The sequence below is a fragment of the Tenrec ecaudatus genome, chromosome 2 (assembly GCF_050624435.1).
Source record: "Tenrec ecaudatus isolate mTenEca1 chromosome 2, mTenEca1.hap1, whole genome shotgun sequence".
Taxonomy (NCBI): Eukaryota; Metazoa; Chordata; class Mammalia; order Afrosoricida; family Tenrecidae; genus Tenrec; species Tenrec ecaudatus.
In genome coordinates, this window is record NC_134531.1 from 196,447,283 (window position 1) to 196,473,919 (window position 26,637).

General features: G+C 42.2%; 1 protein-coding gene across 1 annotated transcript in view; it reads right to left on the bottom strand.

Annotated features, from left to right (window-relative positions):
- Positions 1-26,000, bottom strand: part of LOC142440277 (uncharacterized) — a 63,597-nt gene extending 37,597 nt beyond the window's left edge. The window contains 5 exon segments of the mRNA XM_075542757.1: positions 11,363-12,816; positions 20,828-20,923; positions 21,305-21,431; positions 24,814-24,895; positions 25,868-26,000. Coding sequence (XP_075398872.1) covers positions 11,363-12,816; positions 20,828-20,923; positions 21,305-21,431; positions 24,814-24,846 — 1,710 coding nt within the window. The 5' untranslated portion in view covers positions 24,847-24,895; positions 25,868-26,000.
- Between the last annotated feature and the right edge of the window lie 637 nt (positions 26,001-26,637).

The window sequence follows — 26,637 nt, forward strand, 5'->3', positions numbered from 1 at the left end:
GGTGGTGGTGGTGGTGGTGGTGGAGGTGGTGGTGGTGGTGGTGGTGGTGGTGGTGGTAGTGGAGGTGGTGGTGGAGGTGGAGGTGGAGGTGGTGGTGGTGGTGGTGGTGGTGGTGGTGGAGGAGGTGGTGGTGGTGGTGGTGGAGGTGGTGGTGGTGGTGGTGGAGGTGGTGGTGGTGGTGGTGGTGGTGGAGGTGGTGGAGGTGGTGGTGGTGGTGGAGGTGGTGGTGGTGGTGGTGGTGGTGGTGGTGGTGGTGGTGGTGGTGGTGGTGGTGGTGGTGGTGGAGGTGGTGGTGGTGGTGGTGGTGGTGGTGGTGGTGGTGGTGGTGGAGGTGGTGGTGGTGGTGGTGGAGGTGGTGGTGGTGGTGGAGGTGGTGGAGGTGGTGGTGGTGGTGGTGGTGGTGGTGGTGGTGGTGTAGGTGGTGGTGGTGGTTGTGGTGTTGGAGGTGGAGGTGGTGGAGGTGATGGTGGTGGTGGTGGTGGTGAGGGGGAGGTGGTGGTGGTGGTGGTGGTGGTGGTGGTGGTGGTGGTGGTGGTAGAGGTGGTGGTGGTGGTGGTGGTGGTGGTGGTGGTGGTGGAAGTGGTGGTGGTGGTGGTGGTGGTGGTGGTGGTGGTGTTGGTGGTGGTGGTGGTGGGAATCATTATAAAGACAAGAAAACAATAAAATATCAAAGTAGATGCTAGTCGAGACTAAAAATTTCTGTTGAGTGACGAGTAGTTAAAGTGAATGGAAGTAAATATTGAAGTAAAAGTGCTGAAGAGAAATTTTCAAAAGGCAGTTTTCAAAGAGAAATCATATCACTTTAATTAAATGAGCAAATACCTAGAGTTAGAAAACCCAAATAGAGGAACATGCTCAGCATATCTCAAGCTGAAAGACCTGAAGAAGAAGAAAAAAAATGAAGCGTAGGGTTGTAATATTGGAGGTTCCTATTAGCAAAGTATTGAAAGATACATGAGGCATCAAAATAAGATGGAAGGAATGCAGAGTCAAAGTACCAAATTGATCAATAAAATCCAATCATCTCGAGAGGTAGTCCACAATAAAGAACTGATGTTATTGAAGGAAGAAGTTCAAGGTTCTTTGAGGAGGCATGATTGAGAAACAACCCTCAGGAAATTGACAAGCTAATGGAGCATCCACTAATCTATGCCAAGGTTACTACAAGGTCACAAAGCATGAACTAGTTTATACTCAGAAAATTAGAAGACATTTCTCTGGCCGCTTGACTGAAAGAGGTCCACATCAGAGTGGGGGCTTACGGAGGTCAAGTTATCAATGGAGTTTTAGCTCAGGTATGCCTCACTGTGGGTCCAGTGAGCCTCTGGGCCCATCCTGCGGTTATTTCCCCAGTTCCAGAATGCATCATTGGAATAGGCATACTTAGTAACTGGCAGAACCCCCATATTAGATCCCTGAAATGTGGAATAAGGGCTATCAAGGTAGGAAAGGCCAAGTGGACACCATTAGAACTGCCATTGCCTAGGAAGATAGTGAACCAAAAGCAGTACCGCATTCCTGGAGGGATTGCAGAGATCAGTGCCACCATCAAAGACTTGAAAGATGCAGGGGTGGTGATTCCTACTACATCCCCACTTAACTGAGACAGATGGATCCTGGAGAATGACAGTGGATTATTGTAAACTTAACCAAGTGGTGGTGACTCCAATTGCAGATGCCGTTCCAGATGTGATTACATTGCTTGAGCAAATTAATACGTCTCCTGGTACTTAGTATGCTGCTATTGATCTGCCTAATTTCTTCTCAATACCAGTTTCGAAGGACCACCAGAAGCAGTTTGCCTTCACCTGGAAGGGGCAACAATATACTTTGATAACTCTCCCCAGAGATACATCAACTCTTCTGCCCTGTGCCATTATTTAGTCTGAAGGGACCTTGACCACCTGTCTATTCCACAAAATGTCACACTGGTCCATTATATTGATGACATTATGCTGATTGGACCCACTAAGGAGGATGTATCAAAGACTCTAGATTCATTGGTACAATATCTGCATAGAAGTGGTTGGGAAATTAACCCAACAAAGATTCAGGTACCCTCCACATCAGTAAAATTTCTAGGGGTCCAGTGGTGTGCGGCATGTCAAGATATTCCTACTAAAGTGAAGGATAAGCTATTGCATTTAGCGCCCCCAACGACTCAGAAAGAGGCACAATGCCTAGTGGGACTCTTTGGATTTTGAAGGCAACATATCCCTCACTTAGATGTTCTACTTTGACCTATTTATCAAGTGACATGAAAAGCCTCCAATTTTGAGTGGGGCCCAGAACAAGAAAAGGCTCTTCAACAGGTTCAGGCTGCTGTGCAAACTGCTTTGCCACTGGGACCATATGATCCAGCTGACCCAATGGTGCTAGAGGTGTCAGTTGTAGATAAAGATGTAGTGTGGAGTCTTTGGCAGACCCCTACTGGTGAATCATGCGCAGACTGTTGGGATTTTGGAGTAAAGTCCTGCCATCCTCTGCAATACTACTACTCCTTTAAAAAAACAGCTGTTGACCTGTTACTGGGCCTTGGTGGAGACTGAATGCCTCACCATGGGCCACCAAGTCACCATGAGGCCTGAACTACCTATCATGAACTGGGTATTGTCTGACCCATGGAATCATAAAGTTGGATGTGCGCAGCAACACTCCATTGTTAAATGGAAGTGGTATATATGAGATCAGGCCAAAGCAAGACGTGAAGGGACAAGTAAGCTACATGAAGAAGTGGCCCAAATGCCCACAGTCTCCACTCCTGTCACATTACCTCCTTTCTCCCAGTCTGCACCTATGGCCACCTGGGGAGTTCCTTACCATACTTTAACAGAAGACCAAAAATGTCATGCATGGTTTACGGATGGCTCTGCACGATATGCAGGTGCCACTCGTAAGTGGACAGCAGTAGCACTACAGCCCCTTTCTGGAATCTCCCTAAAGGACAGTGGTGAAGGGAAATCTTCCCAATGGGCGGAACTTTGAGCAGTGCACCTGGCTGTTCAGTTTGCATATAAGGAAAAATGGTCAGATGTGAGACTGTATCCTGATTCATGGGCTGTGGCTAATGGCTTGGCTGGATGGTCAGGGAATTGGAAGGACCATGACTGGAAAATTGGTGACAAAGAGGTGTGAGGAAGAGGTATGTGGATAGACCCCTCTGAATGGGCCAAGAAAGTAAAGGTAATTGTATCTCACGTGAACGCTCACCAAAGGATCACCTCTGAGGAGGAGGACTTTAATAATCAAGTGGATAAGATGACACACTCTGTGGAGACTGGCCTCCTCTTTCCTCTGCCACTCCTGTTATTGCCCAATGGGCACATGAACAAAGTGGACATGGCGGCAGGGATGGAGGTTATGCATGGGCACAGCAACATGGACTTCCACTCACCAAGGCTGATTTGGCCACTGCCACTGCTGAGTGTCCCATTTGTCAGCAGCAGAAACCAACATTAAGTCCAACATATGGGACCATTCCTCGGGGAGATCAACCAGTAACTTGGTGGCAGGTTGATTACATAGGACCACTTCCATCATGGAGGAGACAGCGTTTTGTTCTTACTGGAATAGACACCTACTCTGGATATGGATTTGCCTTCCCTGCACGTGATGCTTCTGCCAAAACTACTATTCGTGGACTTACAGAATGCCTCATCTACCGGCATGGCATCCCACATAGCATTGCTTCAGATCAAGGAACTCACTTTACAGCAAATACAGTGCGGCAAATGGGCCCATTCCCATGGAATCCACTGTTCGTATCATGTTCCTCATCATCCTGAAGCTGCCGGCTTGATAGAACGATGGAATGGGCTCCTAAAGACACAATTACGGCGCCAACTAGGTGGCAACAACTTGTGGGGCTGGGGCAATGTTGTCCAGGAAGCTGAATATGCTCTAAACCAGCGGCCAATATATGGTGTTGTATTTCCAATTGCCAGAATTTATAGTTCCAGGAACCAAGGAGTTGACGCTGGAGTGGCAGCACTCACTATTACTCCTAGTGATCCCCTTGCAGCATTTCTGCTGACCTGCCTTGCTGTTTGCTGCCTGTGCTGTGATAGTGTGACTCTCACAACTCTCTCATGGGAGTGAGTTGCACTGAGCCATTTGTACTGCTTTATTATTTCACTGTTCATTTCTTGTATTATATATCTATCTATCTGTATATAATTTAACAGTTCATTTATTGTGTTATCTATCTATTTTATCTATCTATAATTATCAGCAATCTGGTTTTATCTCTCTAGAGAACCCTGTCTAACACAATATCTGTGTCCATTCTGAAGAAAAATGGTCCCAAAGAATGCAAAAATTATTGAACAATGTTGTTACTATCACATGCAAGTAAAATTTTGCTGAAGATAATTTTTTTAAAGTTGTAGCAGTACCTCAACAAGAAGTGACCAGAAATTCAAGCTGGATTCAGAAGAAGACATGTTATGTGAACACAGAGAATGACCACATAAGAGCAAAAACTGGAAGACGATTCATTCATTACATGACTGCCAAATTAAATCATTGTGCAACTGCCAAATAACTGAGAATCATGGCCCTACTAGGTTCACATACTGGAGAGGTTTTGTGTCAAGTAGACTGGACCAGGATTCTCCCAAGATGTGATCTAGGAAGAGAGGGTTTCTGGGTTTCTAGGGAAAAGAAACAGCTGTGTTTGACCCAAGAGCCCTATCTAGGGTTTATCTTAATCCCTAGTGAAAGGACATGATCACATGCCTGAATTCTGTTCCATCCTGAGGCCATCCACCAAGGGGCAATTGTGAATTTTTAAGGATGGCAGGTTACTGTAGAATTTTGATTCTAATCTTGGGAGTGTTATCCAGCCTTTTCATAAGACCTTCAAGGGAGAAAGACTGAGAGAATTAGAATGGAAGAAAGGCATGATGGCACCTACAAGAACTCCAGGGTGGCTTGACCAGTGTCCAACCCTTGACCTTGCAGACTTAAGAAGCCATTTTACTTATGTTTCAGGAAAAAAATTCACTGTAGAGCTTTTGCTCCTGTTTGTGAGACCTGAATCTAGACCAGCAGCATATTGTCCCAAACTCTCCATACATTTGTTGTCAACAGGCCCCACAGTCTGAGGATAGTGGTAGCGGCAGGCATTTCAAACTTAGGTTCATTCCCTAGCAGCAGTGGTCTTGCACCAAGGTCTCAGTATATTAAAAGCTGAGTGTTATCAAAGTGCATCCACATGATTCCAATGATTTGCTATTATTGTTAGTGCTGTTAAAAATACTCATATATGTCTACTGGTGCCTGTACGTAAGCATCTATCTATCATATACATGAGGGTAAGTAAAAAGTATTACTACTAGAACTCTCATTTATATATGCACAGGTTTATTCCAAACAAAGCATGCTTAAATATGCATTTGCAATCATGCAAGGTTTCTGACAAATTCTCTCCATTGTCTGCATGTCATGAAGATGACTTCAAAAAGAAAAGGAGGAGATATACAGGAAGAGGTGGAGAAAGAGAAAATGTAGCTTCTGAGGGGATCTACTGGGCCAGTTAAAGTCAAAGCTGAGAATGCAGCTTAGAATTTATTTATATATTTCTTGTACTATAAAAGTGTAATCTTGATGGTTTTTCTCAAAGGATACTGGATGATCATGGGCCTTATTATGAATAAGTTTTAGCAAAATTCAAACTGCACTGGTGATAAAAAGGCTAGAAAAATTATACATAGGAATTATGTCTCATTATGACAATGAACATGTCCATTCTTTAAATGTAGCAAGGACTGTCCTATTGAATCCTTGAGCCCCACAAATCATATGACCCTTATCTTGACCCATAAACATTTTCTTTTGTTACCCAAACTCAAAAAAAACATTTTAAAGGAACATGATTCAAACTGCCTTTTGATGTGGTATAAATGGAAGAGCACAGAATTTTTCTGGGAATGGTTAGAGAGATAGAAGGGTTAAACTTCGGTGACATATAAACCTTGGTGTAGGATTAGATTCACATTTTGTTATTTTGATGATTTGGTAGGAATACTTTCTTCCTTGCCTTCATACATAGGAGTGAAAACTCTGCCATGATGTGTACATATACACCTTTACAAAATAACATCAATAATTTGTGCCAATTTTGTGATGGGTTTTGTGTTTTGAATTGGCTGGGCCAGGATTTTCAGTAGGTTGGCAGTTGAGATCACTCGATGAAGTGATCTAACATAACGTAAACAGCTACATGATGGGGTCTTCTCTGAGCGGCAAGAAGTTGTGGGAAGATTAGGGTGCACTACAACCCTCTGCTCGTCATTGTCTTGATGATGTTTTCTCAAGGGTGTGGTCTACTTTATATATGTAAGTAGATACTGTGGAGATGTTCCTCATGTCTTCCTGATCTGGACCCTGCATCTCGCTCATTGACCATTCTCTTAACTTGAGCCAATGACCCACCATGCTGCCTGCTGACCCTGGCAGCCATTGGAGTCTGCCATCTGGCCTGCTGACCTTTGATGCATCCATCTCTGCATCCACCAGCTGTGTTTTTCTGTTTCATCTTCCTACTTAATCTTCCTGTTTCCTTGTGTGCCAGCCCCAATGGCTAGTCAAGAAAAATGTCCAGCTTAACATCTGGCCCTCAAACTTGAACTGGACTGAACTACCCACTTGTAAAACTGTGTGAACCACTTTCTTGAAATTTTTTTATAAGCATCACTAAAAAAAGATTTCTTCTTTTTTCAGTTTCTTTAGAAAACCCAGCCTGACACAAAATATATACATACACCAAATGAGTATGAATCGTAGTTATTCTATACTTCAATACTCAGTTTTGTCCCAAATCTTAACTCTTGTTTATCTAGTGCTTGCAAAATCATAATTGATTGTAGAACTAATTTACATTTTTCTAACCATGAATTAGGTATAGTGTCTTTCATGTTTTCGGAAATCTGTATTTCCTGTCCTGTGAAATAACTAATCTCATCATCATATATTTTCTATAGATTCATACAGTTCAGTTCACACTGTTCAGATTAAATTTTGTTGGGCATATTGTGGAAATACATGTTTCGTCTGTCAATAAGGTCACAGCCTGATTGATGCCTCCTTGTAGGCATGGCCTTCTCATGTGGATTCTGGGAATTTTCCTCTCCTCCCTGGAGGCAGGACACACACTCTCTCTGCTTTTACTGGCCTTTCACAAGCCACATGGAGCCACACTGATGACAGCCAGGGCCCTGGAGTTGGCAGAGTCACGTGGAGAGCTGTACTAACGCTAAGATGCTTCCACCAGACTTTTCACCCACTGGCCTGTGGTTTTCCTGCATTCACCATCATTGCATGTACTGCACGAGTCTGAAAAGGAATTAATGAGCTACTATCAGACTTAAGGACTAATATCAAAATTACAGACTTGATCTGGACTGGGCTGGGATGTTTTGTCAATATATGATTGCTCTTTGATATAAAGTTCTTTCCTATACATTAGTTTCCCTGGATTTGTTTCTCTAGTCTACCCATTATAACACAGTCCCCTTCCCTCTCCACTGTTGGCTTTTCTGCTCAGGTGTTTGGTAAGAACTGTCAGTGACAGGCTCTTTCTTTTCAACAAATGTTTGTGTAACCATTCCCTTAGTGAATATTTTAGGGTATTTGTCAATGAGAAATAATGGGGCCCCTTTACAATCTTGCTTAGAAATCACATCAGCTGGATATCCAAATTCATCACTTACCAATTCTACCTTCCACAAAGCATATAAATGTAATTCAGAAAGTTCTTTGCCACTGAATAAAAAGCACCACTATTTATTAATGTCCAATGACCCTTTAAAAGCCTCACAAGAAACAATTTTAACATCCACACTTCCAGCAACATTCTGTTACTGGTGCCATATGTATTGTCTAAAATGATACTCTCTCTGTAGCTCTTCTCTCTTCCTTCTGAGGTTTTATCAGAATCACCTTTGATGTCCATAGTTCTAACAGTCTTTTCAAGGAAATGTAGCTTGTACCAATAAAATCCAAACTGAATGCCATTGAATCTATTTTGATTCACGGTGACCTATTGGGCAGAATAGAAGTGCCCCTGTGGGTTTCTGAAAAATGCCAATACTTTATGGAAGTAGAAAACCTCATCTTTCTTCTGTGGGGCCACTGGTGGTTTCAAAACTGTTACGCTTGCAATTAGCAGCCCAGTGACTAACCACTATGCCACTCTTCCAGCCTCAATCATTACTCAATTCCAAAACTGCTTCCACATTTTGGGTATGTTAGAGAGGCACCCTACTATTCTGGTGTCAAATTACTTACTTAGTGTACTTTCACAGATATGCCCAAATTAGATTGCTTAACAAACTTATCACATTTCAGGAGACTAGGAATTTAAATTCAGGATGCTGTTTCAAGCAGATGGCTTTCACTCCACTTGATCTGGAGGCAAGTCCTTGTGTCTTTTAGCACCTGCTCCCAGACGATTTTCCTCTGGGTTGATTTATCTTCCCGTCTTACTAGCTTTCATTCAATATCTTTTATACAGCATGAAGTGTACTTGCCCTACACCAATCATGCCTCATGAATATAACAAGTACAACACATTCCCCAATGGGATTATAACCACAAGCATATAAGCCAGAATTCATAACACATTTTTGGGGGGATACAATTAAATCCATAACACCAGATAAAAAATTTTAAAAAGGAACTATTGATACTTTCTTCTTAGTATGGACACTAAGATTCTTCTAGGAATTTTCCCATTTTAGGAAGAAGTTAAATATAAATATACCTATAATGGTAATGGGAAAAGGAGAATTAAATGATTCAATTTTTATTTTCACAAGTCTGAAACAATGACTGATTAGTCCTAGAAAAAAAAAAAGCTGAATTTGGGGATTTTTGTTAAAATGATTTGCAAAGATTTTTCAAAAATGTTTTGGAAAAAATACATTTTCTCTTTCTTTTCTTTGGAAAAGAGGGAGAAGTTCACACTGTTTTATGAAATATGTTTCATGTTAACTGCATGTCTACTCTTGATAAGCTGCTCAAATGATGTTGTTGTGAGAAACGGAATTGGAAGAGGGTGTGTACGATGAATCACTTATTTGTATTAAGAGACCTGCCAGGGCTCGGTTTCTGGGGTGGAGGGAGGCCTTCACTCTTGTGAGTTGATGAGTCCTAATCATATTCTCACAAAATTGTTCCCTACTATACCGTCCCAAGAGTGCTGCCTTAAAGTTACTGCTTACAAGCACATGGGTGATTGTTATCTAGCCGGCAGCCTTATCTATAAGAGCAGACATGTGCAATTGCTCGCTAGGCTCTGAAAACGGCCACTCCCCGTCACTGCGGTTAGGTTACTCCTCCAATGTACTCAAGGACCTTTAGGGTCAGGCTGCAGTCCACTTTGTTATGTATGTGGTTACCTGTAATTAGGGGGACTTGCATGCCCCTAGAGTGCATATAAACCTTGGTTGGAAATATGCTTTCTGCAGACCTGACTTCTGAAGTTAAGGCCTCAAAGGTGAGCCCTTGCATGATGTCTTATTTTGTCTGATGTCTTTCTTAATTACACCCCTTAGTTACACAACTGTCCCTTGGACGCATTTGATTGTAGGGGGTGGTACCCCACTAGTTGTTTGATTTACAAAGAAATTATTTCTTTGCTGATTTATATTAACCACATTTAAAAAATGCTGAAGCAGGATAATTTATTGAAGGATATAATGACTGTTTCTGGAGAAAAAGGCATCTAAACTTAAGACCTTTGCACACAGACACTGAATTTTTGGTTAGTAGCACAGAATCTGAAGAAAGTACCACCTAAATGAGGCAATGATGGAACTGAAGGGTAATTGTCACCTGGCAGTTTACCTATAGAAGTGACAACCTGAGTACCATATTGTTCTTGGATTTTCTAGGTGACTGGAAAAGAGAGCTCAAGTGCACATAAATCATATGGGAGTAAAAGTTGTGCTCTGTTTAAGTTCTGGCTAGACCAGAGCATGTACAGTGGTACAGGTAAGAGCTCACGACACACGGAATCCAGGTCAGATATACCCCTCAGGTACAGAAATGGGAGAAGTAATAACTGGAAGGTAGGTGGAAGGTGATGAAAGGAGGGGTGGTAGTAGGTACAGTTCACAATGATTGAGACATATTCCTGAACTCCCCACCCGGAAGGGGAACAAACAACTAAAAGAAGAGGGACAATGGTAAGATATGAAAATAATAATTTAGCAAGGGGGTATGAGGGTGGGAGGGGGTGGAGGGGAAAAAAGAGCCGATACCAATAGAAAGTAAATGTTTAGCAAAATGATGACAACATATGTACCAATATGCTTGATATAAGTGATATATGCATTGCTTTAAGAGCTGTAAGAGTCCCCAATAAAATTAACTTTTAAAAAAAGTTGTGCTCCTTATTGTCACATTGTGAGATGTTTTGTAACAGCTTTTATTTGTAAACTGGAGTCCTGGTGGCATTGCTGAATGAGTGTTGTACTGCCAATTATGAGGTCAATGGTTCAAATCTAAAGGCTACTTTTTCGGAGGACAAAGAGACTGTGTGCTTCCTCAAGATTTACAAAGTCTTAGAAACTTTTTGTAGGATCTTTGTGAGTCAGAATAGATTTGAAAGCAGTGAGTTTTAATAAATAAATTAAATTAAAAATTCAGTAGTTATCTGAATATTCTTTACTGAGTTTTAAAAAATCATTTTATGCATGAAAAAGAAACACCATGCATTTTGTGATTTAAAGTAAAGTTTATAGTAAAGAGTCGACAAAATTCAAAAGACTGTACACCTGCAAAATTTATGGAACTAATTTCAAGGTAGACTCAAAAAACATAAAAACAAAATACCCAAAAGTTTTAACAAGAAGCAGATATTTAATTTCTTTTATATTATGGAAAAGAGCAAATAAAACAAATTATACTAATAATGAGGTAGCAGGTCACTTGCATACATGTTTTTCTTGAGAACAGTCTGGTAAGTACAACTGGCTTGCATAAAACTTAAATTCAATAAAAAATAGATTCCTCTATTTACCTGTCAATTTTATGAGTACATTTTAAAATAAAATAGCATGCTTCTGAGAGATGTTTGTTTAAGTTGGTGGCTATTATCATACATTATCATAAAGAAAATAAATATTTCCACCCTTCATCTAATTCTCCATATTAGAGTAATACATTTATTAGCTACAAGAAACTATTTTTTAGTTTTTCCTTATATTGCCACAGTAATCTGAGTTAAGAAGTCTCTGATGTTTGATGAAATCTAAATCCTGAAGTCTATTCAAAAATTAATGATTCATCACTTAATACCTAAGATAAATTGCTAATATTCAGCACAGAATGAACTTCAGTTGGAAGATATTCCATATGCATTAGTTTTACAATTTCTCTCAATATGAGTCCTCTGGTGATTAGTAAGGGAGGAACTCTGACTAAAAGCTTTCCCACATTGCTTACATTTATAAGGCTTTTCTCCAGTGTGAATTCTCATATGTGTCAGAAGGGATGAACTTTGTCTGAAGGCTTTCCCACACACTTTACAATTAAATGGTTTCTCTCCAGTGTGAATTCTCTGGTGCTGAATCAGAGCTGAGCTTTGGTTGAAGGCTTTTTCACAGTCATTACATTTATAAGGTTTTTCTCCACTATGAATTTTCCGATGAGTATTAACTGCTGAGTGGGAACTGAAAGCTTTCCCACATTCTTTACAATGGTATGGTTTTTCGCCAGTATGAATTCTATGATGTATATTTAGCCGTGAGATCCAGGAAAAGGCTTTCCCACATTCATTACACTTGTAGGGCTTTTCTCCAGTGTGAATTCTCTGATGCTGTATAAGAGCTGAGCTTTGGCTAAACGCTTTCCCACATTCCTTACATGAATAAGGTTTTTCACCAGTGTGAGTTCTCTGATGTATAATAAGTGCTGAGTGATAACTAAAGACTTTCCCACACTCACTGCAGCGAAAGGGCTTTTCTCCGGTATGGATTCTATGATGTCTACTTAGCCGTGATATTGAAGTAAAGGCCTTCCCACACTGATTGCATTCATAAGGCTTCTCTCCAGTATGGATTCTATGATGTTGAATAAGTGATGAACACTGACTAAAGGCTCGCCCACATTCATTACACTTATAGGGCTTCTCTCCAGTATGGATTCGCTGGTGATTATTAAGAGATGAACTACCTTTAAAGGTTTTTCCACAGTCTTTGCATTTATATGGTCTTTCGCCAGTATGCATTCTTTGATGTCCAATAAGAGATGTAGTAAAACTGAAGGCTTTACCACACTCGTTGCAGATAAAAGGTTTTTCTCCAGTGTGAACTCTCAGGTGTTGGGTTAGGGATGAACTTTGGCTGAAAGCTTTCCTACATTCCTTACACTTATAGAGCTTCTCTCCAGTATGAATTCTTTGATGCTTACTCAGGGAAGAACTATGGAGGAAGACTTTCCCACAGATGTTACATTTATAACATTTACGCCATGTGTTGATTCCAAGTTGTTTAAGTAGAGTTGAGTATTGCTGTGAATAGGGTTTCTTTTCTCTGGATATGACTTTGGGTGTTTTAATAATTGGTGACTTCAGACCATTTTTCCCAAATTCAATACCTTTATAAATTCTTTCCTTCACATAGGTTTTCTTGAAGGTAACTATGACTTTCCTGTAAGGTTTACTTTTGCCTTGCTGTTTTTCTAACTTTCCCTCATATACGTAGGTTTTCCCCAACTTGAAGTTAAAAGGACCGCCATCTAGGAGTTTTTTCATGATCACTTCCTGAGTTTCTCCTTCAGAAACTGTGGTTTCAAGCAAGCTCTTCCATCCTAGAATAGAATATATAAATAGTGTTACACTGAAATAATCATACAAGTTTAGCTAACAAACATGCTCTGTTATGAAAGGATTGGGGTGTGTGTATGTAAAGAAGCAGGTTAGAACATAGGCCTGGATTGGTAAGGTTTCCCCAAATTATTAGTAGGTGAACTTAGAAATTCAAAGGGAAGTTCTGCCAATAGAAGGAGGAGGCAGGCTTGATCTAGTAACAAAGTTTGTCTTCAGAGACAAGAACATTTCATATGGTTTTCCTCCACTTATTTTACTAATTCAAACTCCCAGTTCAAGTCACCAGAGTATTTGAGGTAAATTATCATGGAGAAATGCAGAGGGCTTTTACTTAAAAGTAAAATAATAAAAACACAAACCAAAATAAACAACATCATAAAAATATTGTTTCCCTAAAATCTCCACGAAACATATAATCTCAGTGGTGCTGCTCTGGGAATCACCTAAATTCTATTAATAAAAATGATTCAATGGACAGTCACCAACTTAAGCAATGTTTGGACTGTGTGCACCACACACCACACAAAAATCAAGACCCTGCGTGAGCAGGAAATAAGTCTGAAAAGGTTTGTATTCTCTTGAGGCTTATATGCTAGTAGGAGGGTACTGACAATGACCAAGTCATCAAATAAAGATGAAAGTATTAAGGAATAATAAGAATTATAAAACAGCAAAAACAAGATGACATGTGCTAGGAGTAAGTAGGCTGGTATTTTAAATTGGAGGAGGAGGAAATAAAGTTAAAGATGGGATATGAGTAACTCGAATTAGTCACGTAAGACTGGGGGATAAAGTTTATTTCAGTCAGAGAGAATATTATAATAAAAGAACAAATAAAATAGTAATTATTATCCTAAAACAAGCATCCTTTAATATCTTCACTATCTTTTCAACTTTACATAATTATGAATTTTAAGAAAAATTTCTAAAAATTGAACTGATTTCAGAAAATACAACATATTCTCTAGAAAGTCTGTACCTACACTCAGAATAGTAACAAAACATCAAGGGTGCTTTTATTCATCTTATTAGTTTAATAAGAAAAATAGTATCTCACTGGATTGAATTTCATGATTATAGTGACATTGAATAGTTCTGTAAAAACTCTTTTGTGGATTTTCAATTCATAGTTCTTGCCTTTTTTCAATTGTGCTTTCACATTGTTAACTGTCCACTTTTTAGGATCTGTAAATACTTTAATCATTACATGATAGCACTGTATTACCATGACTGTTGTAGTAGTATTAATAAGAAAATGGAAAACAAAATTTCTAATAAAACCTCTTTATATATATCTGGATTGCTCATGTTATGACCTGAATTCTATCTCTCTAAAAATATATAGTCTTATCCCCTGAAACTGAATTTGGGTTTTTACCCCTGAAACGGTGTTTGATCAGGTTTGGAAATTCAGTCAAGATATTAACGAGATCATATTGGAATCAGTAGGTGGAGATGGTATATGATAAGACAGGGCTCTAATACAATATTATAATCTCCTTAAAAAGGAAAACAGACACTGAGGTTGGGTGATGCACCAACATGCTGAGGGACACCTAAGACTTGAGGCCCCATCAGAAACTATGAGAGAGAACGGAGAACATTTTCCCTCGGCATCCTCAGAATGCCAAATTACAGCTGACACTAACTTCAGATTTCTGCTTTCCAGAACTGTGACATAATAAATGTCGGTTCCTTTAAGGCATATAACTTGTGAAAATATACCATTCAATAGAATACTTGCCAGGTGTCAGAGATAAGCCTCTATTTACTGAAAACTGACCAACTGAAAGTTTGTCACAATTAAAAACAGACTCACAAACATGTATAATAAAAATCAATCTCCCTATTTTTCTCAAACACAAATAGGCTCAAACAATATTCACAGTGTTAAAAAATATGAACACTGATTATAACAATAATACAAAAAACAATAATTAGTGATATTATCAACATACAAGAAAATGTTCTTGACCCAATTGATGTATGGATTGTTATAAGAGCGGTAAAAGTCCCCAATAAAGTGATTTATAAGGAAAAAAACCCTCCCCCCCAAAAATAAATAAACCCAAACTCACTGTGATCAAGTTGATGTCAACTCATAGCAACCCTGTAAGACGGGGTAAAACTGCACCTGTGAGTGTCTGAGATGGACTCTTCACAGGAATAGAAGGCCTGTCTTTTTCCTGAGGAGTGGCTGGTGGTTTCAAACTGCTGACTTTGCAGTTATCAGTCCAAATGTATAACCATTATACTACCAGTGCTCCTTTCATCTATATAAAGTAATTTATTATTTATTATTATAATATAAAATGCTAACAATGACTTATCATTGTTTTTGACTTTATCCCCCAACAAAAACAAACATATCTAGCATAAGTGAGAAACAGCCAAAGGAAATTCTTCATTCAATTAGACTGATTTATTTACCAACCATGAAGCTGAGAACCAACTTGAAAAGCTATATATAGTTACCATTCTGATCCTGATAACAGACTAATTTTCCTAGGGTTCTGATTAAATTCTTGTGTGGTCCAACAAGATCCTTTATGTACACTCTTGCTTTAAAGTTATTTCAAGAAACAGCTTGGGAAATTTCCCCTGAGCGCCCTGAGGTGTTGCTGCCTTTGCTTTAATTTTAGAGCAGCGACTTCAGAATCTCTCAGTATGCTTCTACCCCAGAGGGTTTGCTCCTTTTGTAAAAGAGTTCACTGACATTGACAGAGGAGGAGCGGTAGAACTCCGTCTGCTCAGTGAGCCCCACTACTCGCTTTGTAACTGATGAGCACTGGCAAAGGTAGCCTCCATGCCAATAACTAGATCTCTTCCTATCTGTCTTTCAGATTTTTGTCAAGGCTTCACATTGGTTCTGCCCACTTCAACCCACAACTGAGCAACCATCCTTAGAACAGAATCTATTTTTAAGGTTATGGTAAATTAGAAAGATAGCTGGAACGGAAATGTATGGGTTGAAGCATTGCTTCGGAAGGGCAACATACATGTTGCACAGCAACTACCTCTCTTACCGTTGGATTTGAGCATCGTCCAAAGCAGCACTGCTCCACTCAAAGTGGCTGCCTGTGCTGCTTGCAATGTATACTGCTGTCAAGTCCTGCCAAGAGTTCCATCTCATGTACCAGGCTCTTGAAAGGGCTCACTCTGTCTCCCAAGTCTCCTATTCCAGTGCTTCAGCCTAGAATTTTTCTCATTCCTCATACTGTTCCAAATCTGACACATTGTGAAAACACTGGGTTTATTCCTCTCTCTTTCCCTGGTGATTAGAAACATTTACAAGGCAAGCAGGAGTTGTTTGTAAGTTAGGTATTCAAGACTTGCATGTATATAGAGGCCTGAAAAGCAGAGGTTTTCAAGTCTTCCTATTGGACAAGAATCAGGATAAAAAAATGTGTCCTTTGGGACATGGAGGTTATGCCCAGGCCTAGAAAGAGAGAGAGAGAGAGAGAGAGAGAGAGAGAGAGAGAGAGAGAGAGAGAGAGAGAGAGAGAGAGAGAGAAAGAGAGAGAGAGACCGACCTGAGAGACCTGTCAGAGAAGCAGAAACTTGTGGACTAGACACACACACACACACACACACACACACCCCACCCCCGCTCTCCGAGAGACCTGGCAGAGAAGCAGAAACTTGTAGACTCAAGTGGTCCAGCAGCTGCTACACCCATTAATGGCAGAGAGGCCAACAGTAGAGAACCTGACAGCAGAGAGGGCTGAGGGAAAAGAACAGGTAAAAGAGGCAAAGAACAACTAACAGTGTATCAGCAAGTTGTTATACTGGATGTAAACTGAGACAGTTAGTGGTAGAGGGGCCGATGGTGCAGAGTCAACAATGGCAAGGCCTTGATGGCAGAGAGCAATATGGAGAGCTGAGCAAGATACTTCATTGCTTTGGAAGTGGGCCATTTAGCAGGGGAGAGGATGATGGGAGGGGTGTTGACAGCAGGCAATGTAATGGCAGAGCGGCTAACCGCAGAGGAGTCTGTCCAGGAAGGAAGGGAGCTGACCAGCAAAGAAAACAATTTGGGGAACCCACCTGGCAGAGAAGGCAGCTGCCAAGTAGAAAAGCTACCCCTGCTGGTCACTAGCTGAGAATAATTTGGGTTAAATTGCTCCATGCGCCCCTTTGCTCGGACAGCTGGCTAGGCGGGTTCTACTGAAGGTAAGGCTATGCTCTCCACTTCGAGGGCCCTTCCAGACCTTGCCTATGTGCCTTCCTGATCCTGCTCTCAAGTTGCTCCTGTTCCTTCCAAGCTTTTTTCTGATCTTGGGATGTAGCCTGTTACTTCCCTGAAAAAGCACATGGCTACTGAGTGTGAGCTGTGAGTTCTAGGGAGACATTACAGCAAATTCTCGAACCTTGGAGAGTGTGGAAAAGGGGATTGGCTGGTGCCCAAAACAATGAGTAACCGGAAATGTGGAGATAAAACTGGACTCGACCTCACAGGAACCAGTTTGCGCTGACCTTGACCCTAAGCTCATGGATTTTGACACAGCCTTCTGCTACAGGAGAGCCCACCTTATTACTGCACTGCACTTGCTGCACGCTCCCTCAAGTTGTTAGTGGAATGTGGAAACACACGAGGGGCTTTGAAGTTTGTAGAAAAATTCTACTTGAAACACACACACACACACACACACACGGCACCCCATATTTTTCTATGTGCAATAGGGAAAATATTTCCAAAAGGAACAGAAGAGGAAAACAAACTTGTGCTTCAGAGCCAAGGGCCCAGTATATGCCAGATAACAATATTTAAGAAAAATATTATTCTTGGCACAACCTAATGAACTGTCAGAATTTGACAGCTATATTGTAAGGTTCCAGGAAGGAAACGAAAATAAAAGACAAAAAGAGAAAAAGGTGATCTACAAAGCCTCTATTATCAGACTGACACAGCACTTTGCTAGCAACATTCAGTACAGAAAGCTCGTGAAAAAAAGTTTGGATAATTTTGAGAAAGCAAAAACAGACTGATGCCAGAATTTGTATTCAAAGTATAATTCCCTCAGGAAAGGTGACGGAATTGATTCTAGACAAAGTATAGCATACATGGACCTTTAGTTATACCTGAGAAAAACAACCCTGAGTTGGTGCAGAAAGCCCATCCCCTAAGACATGGGGAATAAACACGGGGCAAACAGCCACACTGAAAAAGAGAGCTATCCTCTGATACCTGAAATAAAGGAGGAATTCAAAGCAGCACATAGAGTGGTCTGATGCAGCCATCAACAGGGGCATTAGAGATTGAGATCTACATTCTATTAGGCAGAACCTGGAACATATTATTCTGAAATCCATCAGAACAATTTCAAGTGGCATGAGTATTGCAAAGTTTCTGTCTCTACTCAACAATAAGTGCTAACATTTTGCCAACCTGCTTTCTCTCTCCTGTATGTCTCCTTTCAGCTGAACCCCGTGTACTAGCTTGCAGACCTTATGCTCTTAAATACCTAGGCATGGAAAGCCCAAACACTGAAACATTCCTGCGGGCAGTAGCATTACTGTCCACAAAGGAGTAAGAGCTGTGGTGACCACTCAGAGTAAAAGTATACCAGGAACTGAATCCTTAGGATGAAGCTGGTAGCCTTCAGGAACTTCAGAGTCCCAGAATATGGACCTTAGAAAAGTAGCCACTGGCACAGCCAATCAGCAAGCAAACTGCTTATCTGTTTCAGAGCCGAGGGGAAAAGTCACCAATGAGAATTGAAGGTACGAAGGAAGAAGTACATGCTCACAGAAGCCATTGATGGAAACAAGAATCTATGGATTGATAGAAGGCCACTTACAATATGCCAACAAACAGAGGCAGTGCTGAGAGCGCTCATTCTTCTATGCCAATAAACTTCTGACTGACTGGAAGCCATCCATATTCCTGCCCATTCCAAAGAAAGAGCGTTTAATAGAATGTGGAAATAATCTAACAATATCACTCATATCACAACTCAGTGAAATTTTGCTGAAGATAATTCAAAAGTGGTTGCTGCAGTACAGAGATGTGCCAGAAATGCAAGCTAAATACAGAAGGCCATGGTGTGGGGTGAGGACTATCATTGCTAATTGTCACAAGGATCTTGGATAAAAGTAGGGAATACCAGAAAGACATTTACCTGTGTTTTATTGACAACAGGAAAACGTTTGAGTGTGCAGAGCATAACAAATTATGGATAACATTGCAAAGGATGGGAATGATGTCTCGAGTATAACCTGTACAAAACCAAGAGGTAGTCATTCCACAGAATGAGGGGATTTGTGTGATTTAAATTTGGGAAATATGTATGTCAGGTCTTTATCCTTTGCCACACTTGTTCGATCTCCATGTTAGGCAAATACTTCAAGAAACTGGACCATATGAAGAAGAACATAGCATCAGAATCAAAGAAAGACTCCTTAATACTCTGAAATACGCAGACCACACAGTTTTGCATATTGAAAGTACACAGAATGGGAAGCACTCACCGATGAAGATGAAAGACTACAGCAGTCTGGATTACACGTCAACTTAAAAACAATCCTCAAATGGACTATATAAGCAACATGATAATAAATGGAAAAAAAAGTTTAAAGTCAAAGTTTTCATTTTACTTAGCTCCACAATCAAGCCCAGGGAAGCTCCCCCAAAAGCCAAACTCACTGCCATCGAGTCAATGCTGACTCACAGTGATCCCTGTGGGTTTCTGGGACGGTAACTGTTGATGAGATTAGAAAGCCCACTCTTTCGCCTGTGGAGCTGCTGGTGGTTTCAAGTGTCAACTGCGCAGACGCAGCCCAACAGGTAAACACTATGCCAGCAGGCCCATGGGAGCAGCAGTCAATAAATCACATGATGTATCACAAGAGACAAATCAGCAGACTTCTCTAAAGTGTTCAAAAGCAAAGATGTCGGTCTGAAGATCAAGGTGGCCCTGGCACATGCCAGAGCATTTTCAATCGTCTCATGTGTACGCAAAAGTTGGACAATGAGTAAGGAAAAAGAATTGATGATTTTGAATTATGGTGTTAGTAAACACACTGGATATGCCACGTACTACAAGAAGAACAAACAAACCTGTCTTGGAAGAAGTTTAGCCAGAATGCTCAATAGAAGTGAGGATGGCAAGACTTCATCTCATACTTTGGTCATGGAAGGAGCAGTGCCCGGAGAAGGACACCGTGCTTACTAGGGGTCAGCGAAAAGGAAGACACCTTTAATGAGATGAACGGGCATAGCAGCTGCAACAATGGTCTGACACAGCAACGATTGTGACGACGGAGTAGGACTGAACACACTTCTGTGCACAGGGTCTCTGTCTCTATGAATGGGAACCAACTTCACGACTCTGGTCAACAATAGCAAGCGTGCTCATGTGCATTTATTTATTTTTAAAACTCAGAGTCATGTCTAAGTCATGCCACTCAGGACCTCTGGAGAGGAGAGACTGGAGCTGAGACGGATTGAAACGCCGGCCTTAAATTTTATGCTTCAGACAGGATTGCTTTTTAAATTTTTGAACCCTGGGTACATTGATATTAATTACTGCTGACACATTTCTGGTTTTGTTTTTTTAACTCTCAAAAAACATCCAGTTCATTAGATTTTAAAAGCACTCATGAAAGGAACTTATGAAAGAGGAAGATGTAATATCCCCTCAAAAGGTGAACAATTATTAGTGATATGAAAGATGGTTTTAGGATACAAATCGTTACAAGCTCCTAAAGGAACATAATTTAAGTAAACGATCAAGCCAGTAAATCAAGGAGAAAAAACTAGAAGATCTAAGAGTCACAAACATAATCTACACTCAAGTTACAAGGGAAATTTGACTAAAGTGCTACCATATTAGGAGTAATCAATTCTCCCTCTGAATCTGGTGGACCAAGTAGTCAAAACGATAGAGGGAACATGTCCTTGTCAGCGTTTCCCACAGGCCAGCACATCGTGGAGGCATCCCAGCCATCACGATGCACAAATTACCCATTTCCCATCTCCGTGCCACTCACCTTGACGGGCCCCTTGAGAAACGGCTTTATCCACCATCCAGGGGTCTTCCCCTTGCTGTAACTGGGAGATGACCTTTGGTTTGGAAAATGGAATCCCTGTGCATGAGAGAGAAACCGAGTACAGGTTGCAGGCATGAGCAGACACAGTCTGAGTCTGCAGTGCAGAGAACAGTCCAAGTTTGTACTGAGGTGGGCTTAAAATCAGGTATCCAGAGAGGTGGTAAGAGGGCTGGCCCTGGAAAGAAAGGTTCTGGCTGTGCTTACCTCTAAGCTAGACCTCTGGGGTGAGAGGAGCCCAGGGAGCAGGAAACAGGAAAAGTGTGGTAGAGACGCCCACCATCAACTCTACCATGCTGACCTCTATCCCAGCCGGTGAAAGGAAGTTACCAGCACTATGGGCCCAAATGTACGCCTTGGAAAAGGCACAAGGATGTTCCCAAGGTAGATAGATTCTGCATCACATGGGAAGCTCCTTACCCAGTGAGACCAGGTTGCTGTAGTTCTCCAGCATCACCTCTCGATACAGGGCCCTCTGAGCAGGGTCCAGGTGTCCCCATTCTTCCTGGCTGAAGAACACGGCCACGTCCTTGAACATCACAAACTTCTGTAATGAAAAGCCCATTCCTGCTCATCAAAAGCCACACCCACAATGAGCTGGGCCACAGTGAACCACAGTGAACACAAGTATCTCAGCGTTTCAAGTCAAGTATGAGGGGGCTTCAAAACGTCCATGGAAAAACTACACTACCTTTCAATACCATTTTTCCATAGACTTATTGAAGCTCCCGCATAGTTCCTGATCATTTCTCAGTTAACTGGGGACAGGTTTACTATTACCTACTGTGAGTGAAGAAGAACCGTGCCGTCCGAAAATTTCAGTTGAATACCCACACAAGATGAGCACTTGAGACTATTAAACAAAACTAGAATGGTAGAAACATACAACTTTAGACTTGGAAGTGTACAGTCACCCACACAAAATCTATTCTATTGATGAGAATATAAGATTCAGGTTTTAGAAAGAGGCTCTTGCACACTGGGGAGGGTGAGATGGGAAACCACTGGCTTGCCTAGGAAGACTATCATTACCTTGGGCCATCTCCGGGCCTGGAAGAGGAGATCCTGACAGTCAGAAAAGACGAAGCTCTGATAATGTACAGATATGGCCGTGCAGGGGACGATGAAAGTCGTGGGCTCTGCATCCTGGCAACAAGAGGCAGCTGAGAGGGTAGCAGCCAGGGTCCATCCTTCCTTTCCCCCAGGAAGGCTTGGCACTACCGCTTGCCTGTTTCACTGGGCTACAAGCCACTTCCTAATGCCAAACTAATGACCCCTTTCCCTTCCTTATTAAAGATCATTGTGTTAAAAAACCAAAACTAAAATTACTTTGGAAAGACTAATAAACAGAAGGAAAAATAACTCCAATCTAATTTACTTTCACCACCAGAAACAAATTTTGTTACCTTTTTGCTGTATCTCCTTTCAGATTTGTTACACATAAACATTGAGTTCTGTACTTAAAACAGAAATATATTCAAATTACAGATAAGTGGATCTACTCCAATATTTAAACCTTATGGCCCAGTATTTCACTGAACAGGTGAACCAATTTATTTAACTGGTCTTCTCCTGGTGGACCTACAGATTGTGTGGACTTTCTCATTACTGTATCCATGGTGGGCGGAATGTCCCTGTCCTTCAACAGCCAAATGTGCAGCCCTTGCTTCTATAGGGCACAGCTCGAGAGGGATGAGTGTCAGGTCACAGCTCACGTTATCTTTACCATCCTCAAGGGAGCTGCCGCCCGGTTGGCCATGACTCATGGCTACCCCATGCACACCGGGACACAATGCTCCCCGGCCCTGAGCCATCCTTAGGATCAGGTGCACACCCGATGGTTGTGACGCATCTTTTCAATGGCTGATTTTTAGAAGTAGATTCTGAAAATCTTCGTGCATTCTAGAAACTCTGCTGAAACCTGTTCAGTAGCATAGCAAATGCAAGCCCCTACTGACAGACGGTAGCTGCCCATGCGGTACACTGGCCAGAAATTGAACTGGGGCTCTGGCACGGAAGGCGAGAATTTTACAACCAAACCATCACTCCCAGAGGTTAAAACCAAATCAAATCCATTGCTGTTGAGTCGATGCTGACCCATGTCACTCTAGCTATGCATTACAGTGTACAACTGCTCTGTAAGAGTTTCTTGGCTATAGTTGATATGGAAAACATTACCAAGCCTTTCTTCTGTGGCACTGCTGGGTGCGCTCAGACCACTGACTTTTCAGCCAATAGTTGAGAATAAACTGTTAGGACCACCCAGAAACTCATTGCCCTAAGTCGAGAAAGGTGATCACAAGGTGAGGGCTATGTCCCCATCAGTGGTGTAACTATAATTGGTATCAGCCCTCCCCCAAGGACCTCTGCCCACACTAGATCATATAGTATCCTCAGCAATGTTTTCTGTACTAATATAACTCATAAATCACAATTCCTGTATCACTCCTTTTCTTTTAATCTCTACTTCATTCTCAAAAGCAGTTTGTTGTAAGCTCACAAATACCGATTACCACAATATGGTAGGCAAAACACCAGAAAACTGGACAAAGTCGGCAACTATACAAACACCGCACCAATGAAACAATAGTGCAGTGTCGATGAACCCATGTGATTCTGTCACTGCAACTGAGTAATAATGACATCTCTGACCAGAGCCAGTTAAAAGATAGAAAAAGTAAATTAGTACAGTTTTAGCCATGTACATATATTGATACATATACGCTGGGCTTGTGAAAAATGTTTTTATTGTTAAAACTTCTAGGGGTGCTTTTAGAAAAAAAAAAGTACATTTCAGCTTCAACATTGCACAACAATTTGATAGGTAGTCATTTTGGTGTCTGCCCCTGGTGACTGCTACTTTGCATGGTCTGCACCCACTGCAGTCCTCTAGAGATGCCACTGTCTCCTACCTACCAAAGTTACAGTAAGTTCCCTGTGAGGACAGGGTACAAAGGTGAAGAGATCACCCATGGAGAACTCTCCTCTTTGAATCTGTGCCTAAGCTGGGGCTTGAGGACAGCCTCTGTTCACCATTTCCATGAGCCTGTTTCAGTGTAAGCTGAAAATCGCCCCCCTGCTAGGGTCTTTCCCATACCACACCAGTGGGGAGTGCGGCCTTCTTTCTCAGATCTTCTGAGGAAACCCTCCAGACCTTTTCCATGTAGTAGTCCCTTACATTGGTGATCTGAAGGTGCCTGGTGGCATAGTGGGTCACTCGCTGGGTTGCTAACCACAAGGTTAGCAGTTCAAAACCACGAGCTGCTCCATGGGACAAAAATGTGTTTCGACTCCCATAAATAATTACTGTCTCAAAACCCACAGGGGCAGTCCTACCTTGTCCTCTCCGGTCACTATAAGCCAACATCATCTTGATGGCAAGGAGTTTGGGTTTTTGAGTTTGGTGATGCCAAGTCCATGGTGGGCACAGTTAGGCCTTTATTCTTTGTGTCCCTGGGATCAGGAAGGAATCCTGTCCTGGGCTGTTCAGAGAGTGGTCAGCTCAAAATAACCAGTTGTCCCACGGGAGAAGGATGAGGCAGTTTGCTTTTGTAAATATTTACGGCTTCACTCCATCCTACAGGGTCACGTTGGGTCAGAATCAACTGAATGGCAGTGGGTTTGGATTTTGGTTGGCCCTCACAATGAATACTGCTTGAAACCCTTTTCAAAGTCTGGAAGTACTTAACAGAGTGGAGATTTCATAATGAGACTGGAGCTGGGGCAAGGGACATGATTTCCTTCAAGAGTTCTTGGTCTACCTGGTTCTGGTGAAAGATGAGGCTGTTAGATCCCATAATGAAGCCCTGTATAAGACCGCTGAGTTTCAATCAACTCAATCAACAACAGTGGAATCAACTCAATCACCAACAGTGAATTTGGTTTTCGGTTGAACTAGAAGGCAATTCAGGAAAGCAGCCTCCACTCACCTGAGTTTGGGCTGGCAGTAATCTTGTGGCCATTTCTCCTTCCCCTTGGCCCTCTCAGAGAAGGGAGGTGTGCTGAGATCACCTGGAATGGAGAAAGAAGCTGTGGGGCCCCTGTGCCTCATCAGGCTGGATCTCCACAATCACTAGGCCCCTAGTAGAGAGGGAAGCCAGTGTGATGGTAGCCCTGGGATTCAAGGGCCTTGCAACCAAAATCTGGAGGTGAGTGCAACAAGCATACTCCCAGCCACAGGGTCAGCTACCTCCTACCAGCTGTTTATGATACAGACTCTGAAGGTAGATTATAACCATAGGGCTGCATTAAGACAGAGTGAAGGACATGTAGCCATGCGGGGCTAACAGAGTTAAATGAATGAGCTAAGATATAAACATTCCATATATCTGCAATCACTATTTTGGGGGGTGGGGGGGGCAGAGATCAGCATTTGAAGAATTGGTGTCCTTTTAAAAATGTAGTCAACAGAAAGCACTCTTTTCTTCCTCATGGAAGTTTTGTTTTCTTTATGAAATAAAGTATCAAGTTTGCTTAAACACAGAAACACACGCTGCCCAAATGGGAAAGGATCATTGGCTAGAAAGGACTTGGAATTTTAAAGAAAAAGGAAGAAACTTAGCAAGTGGGCAAAATTATCCTTACCCACAGTTGAATGACTTCACGAGTCACTCTAGGAAAACACCGCCAAACAAGCTAGAGCGGCAAAAACAAAAGTTTAAACGGGGGTTGTGGGGGATGCGAAAAGCCGCCAGCATCTCGCCCCAGGGTGCATCCTTCCAGAGTTCAAGAGCCCCAACCCAGGCAGAGTTCTTTGTAACGTTCTACGGGGCCCAGGCTCCAGGAAACTGGCCAGAGCTGCGGGTCCAGGGCTCTGATGGAGGCAGCGCCCTCTGGGGTCCCGTGAGGTCACCCCAGGCACCGCCCCTCCCGGGCCGCGTCCACCTGCCGAGGCCGCAGCGGCACGCACGGCGGTCGGCAGCCCGCCCCGGACTCCGCCGTGGGAGCGGCACGTCCCGGGTCAGCCGCCCCGCCAGCCGGTACCTGGTCTGCCGCGGAGAGGACGCGGAGGTGCTGGCAGTCCTGGAGACGTGGGCAACACCTGGCGCCGGTACCCTAGGCACTCCAGCCTCCAAGCCGCCGGGCAGAGCGGCGCCCGCCCTCTGGAGAACCACGGGGTCCCGCGGCCGAAAGGCAAGCCTGGTCCTCGGAACTACATTTCCCAGGCGATGCCGCGGCACGGGGCTCTATGGAGCGCGAGCGGAGCCAAACCAAGGCAGGCTGGAGGAAACGGCGTTTACTGGGCGCCCGGGGCGTGCAAGTGGCAAAGTTCCCGCCGCGTCTCCGCTTGCGCGCCCACGTTTTCCTTAATTATAATGGTTAGGATAAAAAGAAAAGGGGACATGCATTTAAAAACAGGAAACTGTCCCCGATGGCGCAGTGGTTAATCTCTCAGCTGCTAATTGAAAGGCTGGAATGTGTGCAGTGGAGAACTGTTTCCATAAAGATTACCGCCCAGGAAATGTTATGGGGCAGATCCTCTGCCACAGGAGATTTCTGCAGGGGTGAGATTACAGGAATTTAACAACCTGTTCGCCGCCCTAATGATTGTTTTAAATTTTAAAAAATGACACACCAAAAGGTATTATTTTAAAAATAATACTAAAGTGTATTCTTTCATACACTTGAATAAGAACAATAAAAGAGGTGCACAAAACTAGATTGTTAAAAGAAATTGTTTTAAAATATTAACGAAACAATATTAAATAACATCTGACAAAGCCAAAACAGAACCATCTTTCACTGTTGGCGTG